Source organism: Chroicocephalus ridibundus, chromosome 11 (genome assembly GCF_963924245.1).
Source record: "Chroicocephalus ridibundus chromosome 11, bChrRid1.1, whole genome shotgun sequence".
Taxonomy (NCBI): domain Eukaryota; kingdom Metazoa; phylum Chordata; class Aves; order Charadriiformes; family Laridae; genus Chroicocephalus; species Chroicocephalus ridibundus.
In genome coordinates this window covers 19439423-19450261 of record NC_086294.1, presented here as the reverse complement: position 1 = coordinate 19450261, position 10839 = coordinate 19439423, and the positions used below count along the sequence as shown (strand labels likewise).

At 41.4% G+C, this 10839-nt stretch overlaps 1 protein-coding gene across 2 annotated transcripts; it reads right to left on the bottom strand.

The window, feature by feature from the left end:
* Positions 1–318: 318 nt before the first annotated feature.
* Positions 319–10832, bottom strand: MFAP3 (microfibril associated protein 3). Of its 2 annotated transcripts, none has more exons than XM_063348717.1 (3): positions 10745–10832; positions 6002–6459; positions 319–4605 (listed from the first exon to the last, which is right to left on the bottom strand). In XM_063348717.1, exons 2-3 carry the CDS (start codon positions 6279–6281, stop codon positions 3860–3862), a joined length of 1026 nt encoding a protein of 341 aa, XP_063204787.1. In that variant the 5' UTR covers positions 6282–6459; positions 10745–10832; the 3' UTR covers positions 319–3859. The 2 variants fall into 2 exon arrangements, with proteins under 2 accessions (XP_063204787.1, XP_063204789.1); XM_063348719.1 differs by lacking the exon at positions 10745–10832 and adding an exon at positions 10507–10719.
* Positions 10833–10839: the final 7 nt, after the last annotated feature.

Sequence of the window (10839 nt, the reverse complement as noted above, 5' to 3'; positions counted from 1 at the left end):
TTAGATACTCCACATTTGTGCTGCGTTGCCTTTTAGGAGATAAGTTGTGTCCAAACACACTGGGTTTTGAGCAGAACTTAAAAAAAAAAAAAAAAAAAAGATGTGATTACAATATAGAATAGTACAATCCCGTGAAAAAGGTAAGAACAGAAAATACAGGTTTGTGGCTGACGGTCACTGCACTTCACCATCGCCCTTTTACCTTGCAAAAGTGAAATCAAGGAGAACGCACGGGCCTTCCTGAGACCATTTCATGTCCATTACCATTTGTTTATGTACCTGTAACAATTATTACAGATGCTGCTGGGGACTTTGAGACATAGAAAAACGACAGACCCAAAGACGTCATAGCAGGAACTGCTATCAGTTAACTGAATACCCCGCCGACCTTCGTCAGGCTGGCTAACCACCTTTGCTTAGTTGCATACCGCTGCTATTTAACCTCGGACAGACAGGCACTCATCGCCCCTCACTGACAAAAAAGAAAACCCTAACAAAACGAGGCTTCCGTTTTTAATTTATTTTGCAAATCTACCAATTCATTTTATGAAAGTATGAAATCCTATGTGGTTACATTAAACAGTTACATTACAGGTAATACAAATAACCACTACAAAGTTAGTCTTAGGTACTCTTGGATAACAAGTAGATTTAACATTATTTAAAGTAAGTCACAAAGAAGAGAAAAATAGCCTTGTGATTGTCAAAGAATTTAGTTTAAAGCAAGGAAACCACTGTAGACTCTCCTTGTCCTACAAAAAATTAAGAGAGAAACACTGATGTTTACATCATCTTTCAATGTTAATAGTCAATTAGTCGCATCAAACAAATTTAAGTGCATACATCTAGTCAGGATAACAAGAATAGTTCACACGTTGTTTGCAAACCAGTGTCAGATTTCATTCTCTGGAAATCACATTTATAGTATAACATCCCCACCATCCTTGCTTTCAGATGCATAAAAATCCTGTAATATCGTTTGTAAAATATACTAGAGCTTCAAATCTGCTCTAATTGAATTCAGTGGGAGTAGGATCATTTAATAAGTACTCCTGATTTACTGAAATCCTTACAAAACAGCCTCCTTCCCAGGAATGAAATTAATTTACCGAACAAAATACTGTAATAATTCAGCAAAACTCTTAGCTTTACTATCCCGCAATTGACACTGAAACTGCATTTTTGAGGACCTTTATGCATGACCATTCTTTCCTCTCCACCAGCAACAGGACACACGAAGACACCGAGTAACTGTGCTTAGTAAGAACTTGGAGCTATGTAAATAAAGTGTAAAAATCAACGAACAGATTGAATTAATCTAGAAACTGCTCTCCTGACACCCATCTGACACACCTCTAGTGTCATTCTGCCACCTGTAAACTGCCGCTTCCGATGAGACATCTGTCAATCACGACTGCACAACTGCTTCTTAGGAAGCAATTAACTGCAGCTTTGATTTTGTAGCTGCATCTCTACACTGCATACGTAGTTAGGGGGAAAATGGCCAAGATGCTACTGCTGCATATAATGCAAGAGTTTCACAGAAGTAAGGAGAGCTATTTATGGGGAAAAAAGGCAGGCGCAGGTAAAATCCTGATGGCTCGTGGAGAGCCATCAGGAGAGCCAATGGAGATTAAAACCTATCACTCTCTCTTGTAGCCTTCACCTCTTCCAACTAGGACATCCAAATCAGTGCAAACCCCCAAATCTCCACTCATGCATGTGCAAGAAAGCTGCAGAGCTCGTCGTAGTACAGAAGTGAAGCCAGCAGCATCTTAGCAGGGCTTCTAAGAGAACTAGGCATTTATCCACAAGAGTATCTTTTAACACCGATGACCTCAAAAAACTTAAAAGAAACCAGACAGGTTACACAAAACTATACAAACTTTTCACCTGGACATAAAGTGCCACCAAACTATGGAAGCAAAAAAGAAGTTACTGTTGAGGGCAGTAGCTACTGGAAGTGTCTAGAGAAGGCTTTATTCTCCTGAAGCAGATAAAGTTTGCTACAATCTTGGAAAAGGTATCAAGCTGGCGGGAACACTGCTATAACCAAGGCTAGCCATTTTCTTCCTTCCTGACAAACAGCACTTATCTGACAAACCAAAGCCAACTAGGCTGCGTTTACTGGTGGCTGACTGCAGAACTTTCCCCAGAAGGTAGTTTAAAATGTTAAGAGATGCTTCGGTTTCCCATTCTCTGACATGATACGATAAATATAATTTGTTCAGACCCTTTGTTACGAGCATGCATTACAACAGACAGCCCCACCCTGCTATTACCACCGTGCCTGCTTGTTTTCCATCTCTACTCATGTAAATGTAATGTCAAATCCTCTTAAGAATCCTGAGCAGCCGTCCAAAATCACTTGTTCAACTGACATTTCTGTAATAATAAGGAAAGAAAAAAGAGTTGTGGGAAATTAAATGGTGCTCCTGTTGCCAAGTTGTTAAAATTATATGGCAATATGCTTCCAGTAGTTGTAAGAAATTAATTTGTGGAGTGCTTACAAGCCTTACATCTACTAAATCTCAACAGGATATAAAATGCTATTTAAGTGATACAACTTACAAATGTTAAGGAGAAAAAAAAACAGCACCAAAGAGTGAAAGAAGAAATTACATTCTTGTCTGCACTCTGATTCCTTGAGGCTGGATCTCTACAGCTCAGGAAGCCATGCGAGATATCCTTGGTGAAGTACTTACGTGTGTACCTATGTCAGCACCTGCGCCTCTCCCTTCTGCCACCCCTCTTCAGCAGATGAGGCAGAGCACGGTCCGTGAGTTACTCCGCTCCTGCAAACAGTGGCTGGCAAACAGCTCAGCCAGCCCCTCCGCTAACCACTCTCTCTTCAACTGCTTTCTGAAAGCACTAGCCAGAGCAAAGTGAGTGTCACTACTTTTCCTCTCCTTTATTATAATGTTGTTCAGAGAGAAGCGCCTGAGACATCTGATCTGTAGATGAATTAATTTATAAATTACGCCACTACATATTACTGCCATTCTTTTCTCACAATAATGTCAAATACAATATAAAACTTTGGATTTTCTATAGTAAGTGAAATCAGCAAAGTCGAAAGAAAGAGAGTGCCAGCAGTGCTGTTACTGCTCCGTTCTCGAAGACAGAACCAGGGTAAGGCGCTTTGGCAATCAGCACCGAGTTTACGTGACAAGCTTTGTAACAACAATTCGCCCTCTGCACACTAGAGTACACACAAGTTTTCTGCAGATGCATGGAAAACTGAGACCCCCTGGTTGTTCTCTAAGCTGCTTTGAAACTGCAACAATTTGTTTAATCCAGCAGCAGATCCTGGTACTATTCTTTTTCCTAAGTACAGTACATTTTGATAGCAACATAGAAGCACACGACACAAAACAGATTTGTTCAAGCTCACCATGGTTCTGATGGGCTACACGCACCAAGAGGCAATTCAAAAAGAGCACACAACTCAATTCATCAGGACAACACCATTGACTCAAAGGAATTCCGGCTCCACTTTGTGGAAAAGATCTTATTGCAAATTGTACTGCTCAGCTTGGCCGCTTCTAATACAGATTAGAAGTATCAGAAGCTACCAAGGAGTAAAGGACAAAGAATTCCTGTTTTGTAAATATTTTAAGTATAGCAAGCTCGCTTTAAAAAGAAAAGCCACTGCACAATATTCCAAATGGCTTTCTCTAACAGACTTGAAATCGTTAGATCAACACTGACAGAAAATACAGATTTCAGTAGCAGTTCTGGCACTTTGCAATTTGGATAACTCTTGTGCATATGGGACTGAGGCAGCTTGTTTGCAGACCCCTTTCTCGCAGTATCCTTGGGTCAACTCTGGTCCCTTCACAACAGCGTAGCGCTGGACTCAGCAGGCGCCTTCCTCAGAAGGTGGAAACTGGCAGCTGTCGTGAGAAACAGTGTCAATGCTCTGCACTTCTGACTGCGGGTGAATGGACACCTGGACGGCTATCTCTTGACCTTGCTCATTCATGGACCCATCGTCTGAATCCCCGGCTGGTGAATCGCTGCGCTTGATCTCTGGGTTGATGGGGTATATCGCAGCTTGGGTACCGCAGCCTTGGGTCTGTTTTTCCTCCTCACCAACTTCATCAGGGTCGTCAACTCGCACAGCCTCAAAGATCTCCTCCATGAACGCCCTGCAGTTAAGGATCAGTGGTGGAAGGGGAATGCTTCTGGCAAGCTCTTCAATGTATCTAGCAAACTCCATGGTCTTAAACTGAGTGACTTTGGCCAGCTCTAGTGTTTTGGCAGATGTAATGATAGGGATACGCTTGGCTATCTCAAAAGCCTTCTGAAGCTTCTCAGCCCCTTCCGTTCTGAAGAACTCATTGATAGCCTTCTCTGTTTTGCGGAGGTGACTGCTCATCATGCACAGACGGGTTATGTTTAAAATGAGGGTGATAGCAAAGGCAACGAGGCACACAATCATGTAGTAGATACTCATGTCTCCTGAGGTGAAGATAACCCTCAGGGTGACTGTGTAATATGAAGTGTCATTGTGATTAACAGCTGCACACGTGTATCGCCCCCGGTCAGCAAAGTTGACCTTTGTGATGTTAAGGGAGTTATCAGCAATCCTCCACCGTCCACCTGGAGATTCAAAAGAAATAAACTGAGCTAATGAAATAAAAATCACTTGGTAAACTAAACACATGTTGTTTGCTCCATCAACAGGAGACGGAGCTTGGAAGTAAGCAGTCCATTTCTGGCATAATAATACAAACAGTACACCAAGGACGGAAATTTCCTTTTCGTCCTTCTGATATAGAAGGCCACAAACCAGGTACCAACCTTACTGCTTAACGGTAAATTATTGTGCATGCCTGCTTCTCTGGTTCTGCTGCTTTCTCTCATCTGCAGTTTCTTGTGTGCTTTTGGACTGCCAGCTCTTTCTGACAGGGAACCTAATTCTTAACCAGTGCTTCTCGCCCACTGTGTAACACTATGTTGAAAGACTGTCCTCTATAAAGTCTAATTTTCTGTATGTTCGGAATCAAAAGTCAAGTGACCCATGAAAAAGATCAGAGTCAGTAAATGGCTCCGCTGGCAAAAGAACCCGGGATTTTCTTGAGTTTTCTGCTGAGCATGCAGTGCTAATATACAAAACCAATGTAAAAAGAAATCAATAAAAGAAGCTAGCTTTATACAGTATTTCCTACGCATTTATAACTTAGGGGGAAAACTGTTTTCATAACTCATTCTTCTAATTACTCTACTTTGAGCTAATCTCCAGATGGCATTCTAACTACAAAGAGGTTACTGAATACTTAAGGCAGAAAGATGGCCTCCGAGAAGATCCTATCAATTAGCTCGATGACCTTCATTAATACTAATAGAGTAGCGAAAAACCACATGCATCTCTAAAAGACATTATTTTTTGAAAATTAAGAACTACTGCGACAGAACTATAAGAGCCAATGGCTAGGAATCTATCTTCTCCCTTTGTACAAGAGGGTTAAATAGCACGTATTTCATCATTGACCATTACAAATGGTGTTAGTTTCCACAGTCTCACTGGTGCATACATGAGAAAATAAAGGTAGTAAGTTACCCCATGCTTTAAAAAATCCTGTAACAAAATTAAAACATTGATTGCCGGCTGGAAAAAGTCAGAAGTTGCAGAGAATTTTGTTTAATTTATGTGTTTGGAAAAATATAATATAAACCAGAGTAATAATAAATAAAAACATCAGTTAGTATCTGGTAGGATACAGACTCATTTCTCCTGTATTGAATACTGTGATACCTCTTGACTGAATTGATTCTGTGGGGCACCACAGCAGGAGGGATGGGCTAGGACAGAAGAACTCAGGTATAATTCTCATGGCACACGCCACAGGGCAAAGGGCTTTTTCTTGCTCTCTCCTTATCTGCCTACTGTAAAAATGGGAGGACGAGAAGAGAAAATGATAATAAAGTCCCAGAGGTTTTCAGATACTGTATAAAAGGGGAATACTGAAGGATAGAACACAGCAGGAAAGCTCACCTTCATCTTTCTGTTGAAGCAGGTGTCCTCTGGAGTTATACCAAAGAATATATTCATACTGGCTGATGTTCAGTTTACATTCAATTAAAATACTGGTCCCCTCTTTGGCTATGATATCATGGTGTGCTGGAGAACTTACTAAAGCTTGAGACACTGCATGAAGTGATGTATTGAAAGACCCAAAAGCGACAGTCCCATTTGAAGCTACATTTTCCAGTGTATATCCGATTACAAGATCAGCACTAACAGTCAAAATTAACAGGCAATAGCTGAGCTTCATGGAAAGCTACAGAAAATTCCTTTTTCATTTAATTTGGAGAAATGAGGTCATATGATATTAGGCTGTCTGTATTGCTCTGAGATAAGAGAGAAGGCTCTTGATTCAGCGATAGAAAACGTCTTGGATCCAAATGCACTTTCAAGACCATCAATATCAGAAGTGGAAACTGGAAATCCAACTGGAAAAAAAAAGAAAAAGAATTAAGTTTATTGACAGCAAGCTTACAGCATATTCAAATTTCATTTCCAGTAAACAGATTTCGATTAGCATAATATAAACTGTCAGCCGAGAGATTCCAAATCAGAGCTTTGCTCAGAACACAGTAATGAAACAAGGGTAAGGGGGCACTAGCACAACCTTCGGTCCTCCAGCTGTTCATCTTCCCATCCAAATAAATAATCTCAGAAACAATAATCATTAAGGGGAAAAACATTTTTAAAAAAGAACAAATTGTTCAGACTACTTAAAATGCATAACTATCTTTAGGGTCAGAAAGTGGATTCTGCATTTATTAACAGAGAAAAAGTGCTTCACTTAATACAGGAAGAAAAGCAAGAAAAAGGACATAATTTCTGCCTCCCTCCCCATCAATATCAGTGCTTTTAAGCCCTGATTTCCTAAAGTCAGTCTTTCATTTAGCATCTAGAAAAAACCAAAGCACTCACAAACCTGATTTTTAGCATTTATACATCTACTTACTTGATTTTAGAGGCACGGTCAGTGTTAGATGTCTAAGTACTACATAATACGCTTCTCGTTTCTTGTGTTAGTTATCTCGAGCAACAGAGAGGAAGTCCCTTTCTGAATATCAGGGCACTGATGTCTAAATATACTTCCTTTTTTGCAATCTATCTTGTTGATATTGCATTTTATAACTCTGCCTCTTTTTTTTTCTTGTTTGTTTTACAATAAGCTCCTATTGAAAATCTTTTTCTTTATGCTGCTGCGTCTGAGTGGTTATACCTTGTTTATCATCTTTTCTACCTAAATTCTGCCCCGTACTTCACTGCAATTTGAAAAATTGTTTTTGTCTAGGGACAGATTTCACACTCTTCAAATTATTGTGCACAAAAGATATTTTTAAGACATTAGAATACAGCCTTTAATTTTATATTCTTTGCTCACAAGGATTTTTCTTTTTTAAAAGCCAGAATAAAACCAACTTCTAACAAAATGAGATGACACCAATAAGAGAAAATCTGCAATCAATTTTCCTGGAAGCCTCATTCAAGAAAATTTCTAATCCAATATGCATTCCCTGAAGTTATGACTCCATCTAGACTGCGCCAGAACCCTAAAAAACAATTTACAAAGTACAGAAGCCCCAGGCCAAAATGTTATCTTAAAGAACATCTCACTTCATCCCATTGACTGTGTGACTTCAAACTATCATCTTGCCTTCTACCAATAACAAATGCTAGCGGAGTTGAATTTCATAAATAACACAATACAAAGGAATACATTTTCTTAATAAATAATGCAGACACTTCTTGTTATCACTGCCTAAACCAGATAGAAATCTTATAATTTATGAAAAATAATATAAATAAATACAGGTGATTTGTAGTAATTGTCTTTTCAGCAGAGAAAAATTAAGCTTATTCAGGAACAGGAAAACTTGCTGATAACACACTACCCAGATGGAATTTTTTTCAGTTAAAGATAATTTGCCAGAGGCCAAACCAGATCCCAGACTTGACATCTGATGAGAAACGTGTATCTGACCCATTTCTGTTGCAGCTATTGCCAAAATCAGTTTAACAAAGAAGACAGCTGCGTCCAACTCTCCTTCAAGCTTGACTAACCAACTCACCCAGTGAATCCTGCAAGAGAAACTGGAAAACAGGCCCTCTACTTGTTTCCTTGTAAACAGCAATCCCTTCATCTGCCCTCGTTTTGTTTCTTTAGTTGGCCCCACTCTTTTTTCTATCATGCCTCTTGTCCGCTTATTTGAGACCAACGCTCAGAAATCAATTATACCGCTGAAGAAGCTACTTTCCCACAGCTAAACAGTTAAAAATATACCAAGGCCTCTTTCATTCCTGTTTTCCAACAGTCACGCTTCAGTGCTACTGAGTCCTGCTGCCTGTGAAGAAGAATATCCCAGCCACATTGACTGCACAGGTCTGAAAAAAACCCAGTACCGATTAGTTGATCAACAACTAATCTTCTGTTTGAAGGAGTGGTTTCAGCCTTCCTTTTTTAGATCCCTAGTATTTTCTGAGGGTTTCAGAGCCTTCAAAAGGCTGATGACAACTTGGGTCACCTTAAAGGCAGGCTGTGGATCGTTAGCAGTTTGTAGACCACTGACATTTGGATTGCCAGTGCTGCCATTTGAGTGTCTGTCACCGCTTGCGCTAGCAAGTGAGGTGCTGTGGTTGCAGATATTCAGCATACATCGCTCCACAACCCAGCTGCCTTCAGTTAAAAATGCCACCGCACTTAATGGCTTTTGCATGCACTGGGACTTGACTTCACAGCATTTGATGCAGTTACAACTGATGATAGCTCTGCAGTGAAGTCAAACCCTCATCTTCAGTATCTAATCAAACGCACAGAATAACTTTGTCTTCCAAAACAATAACCTCCCAACTAATAATGTTTTAGATTTATTAGAGAATAATTCCAGTACCTCCTGTACTTTGCCTGAGTTATTGTCATCTTAAATTATTAAATTTAAATTTTTAGATTTCCAAGCATCTGTGAGACTCCTCCTAAAATGACATTAGGAACCTCAGTCAATTATTTAACACAAGAAATAGTCAGCAACATTTTCCCCTCATAAGAGTAAGATAATTATCTTCAGTAATTGCATATACTCTCCACTATATTTGCACTGAGCTTGCATAATGTATAAAACATTGGTGATGGGTCATTGAATTTTACTATTAAACTCTTCGAGGCCTGATTTATTAGAAATTGTTTGTCACATTTTGCTCTTGGAAAAGCCATTATTGCTAAGCAGACAATGATCTCTCACTGACGAGTGCTCAGAAAAATAAAATGATCTGCGAAATCCACATTCTTCAACCATCACACTTATGCAAAACAGCTGCTGGAGCTGATAAAGGACCGAAAAAGGATAAAGCGTGAGCAGTGCCAACACCACAATTCTTCAAGAAAGCATTAAGCCCAAGCAAGATGAAATGTGAGGAATATAAACTGGCTATTTTACAACTGAACCTGAAGTTGAGCTCTACATATTTAACCTTTATTGAACCATAAGTTGTAACAACAAATAGTGGTGGAAAGATAAAAATCCGTGATGCATACACTTGTATGAGTCATCTTTGGCTCTTATCCTGAAAAAGTGTATCTGTGTTTAACTTAAAGCACTATAAGTAGTCCCTCTGAGGTCCATGGAAGTACTGATAGTACTTAAAAGTACACATATTTATAAGGCACTGCAAAATTGAGGCCCAAGAGGTTGCAGGTCATATGGCTTCACATTCACTGCTTATAACATCATTTCATACCTGGAGAAAAGCGAAGCAATAAACAGAGACACACCAGACAGACCACAGACTGTTCTACCCAACTGCCACTTCTGGCACACGACGTGGAAATGTTTTCTGGCATCTCCAACACGCTAATGGATAATAACGTGCACTAAATAGATCTAAATGGATCGCTCTTGCACAGAGCACGCCTTCCTACTAGCAGTGTGATGTCTTGCAGCGATAAGGCTGCTGTGACCACCTTGTAAGGCCCCTCTGACCTTCTTTCAAATCAGAGGGCCACGTGTGGCCAAGCCCTGAAGACTCCTAGAGAGTTTACGAAAACAGATGTTGTAGGCTTGACAAGAGATGCATTCCCAGAGCAGGAGAGGCAGCAGGGAGGGTTCACCCTCTGCTGGCACCAGCGAAGGCTCTGCAGGGAGCAGCTGCACCCACAGTCCAAGCACCGACGTGGGGAGCAAACCTCCATGAGACCTGGGCCGACCTCGTCCGCGGGCACTGCCTTAGGGGACACAGTGTTCTGCCCTGTGTGTGGTCCTGTGGCTGCCTGGCATATCACCGGGTAATGAACGAAGGACACGGGATGGCCTGACCGCCAAAACAATCTTTTTTTTTTCCCTATTATTGGCTATAAAAAAAAAAAAAACAGGGGACAAAACTCCACAGCACAGAAACCTTGTCCCCAGCAGCCCCGGCCCCACACACGCCTCGGTTCCCTCGTGGAAATACCCCGCTCAAGCCGACCTGCTCAGGAAAACACGACGTACCTCTGAGGTAACGCAGGCCTCATGGGCCTGACGTCACACGGGTCTGACATCACACCAGAATACCGCTTTACCCCTCCCCGTCCGCACCTCCATGCCAAAACAGCCCCTAAGACACGGGCCCCCGACGCCTCCCGCAGCAGCGGGGAGGGCCTGCGCGTCGCTCCCCCCCAACTCTGACGTCGCCAGGTAACACCTGACGTCACAGTGACGCGGTGAGGTAGGGGTACGCGGCTCTCACCGGGAAGAGAGTGGCCGGACCCGTCCCACCGCACTCCGCCGCCGCCGGCCCCGCCGCCACGGAACTGCTTCCCCACGCGCCCTTCCGGGCTGGGC

What these genes read in the sequence shown, in the direction of transcription:
- MFAP3 (XM_063348717.1), bottom strand. Translation starts at nt 6,281, where the DNA reads ATGAAGCTCAGCTATTGCCTGTTAATTTTGACTGTTAGTGCTGATCTT. An exon ending in GCTTCAACAGAAAGATGAAG is followed by an intron (nt 4,606 to 6,001) that starts GTGAGCTTTCCT and finishes TTGAATCTCCAG; the next exon opens with GTGGACGGTGGAGGATTGCT.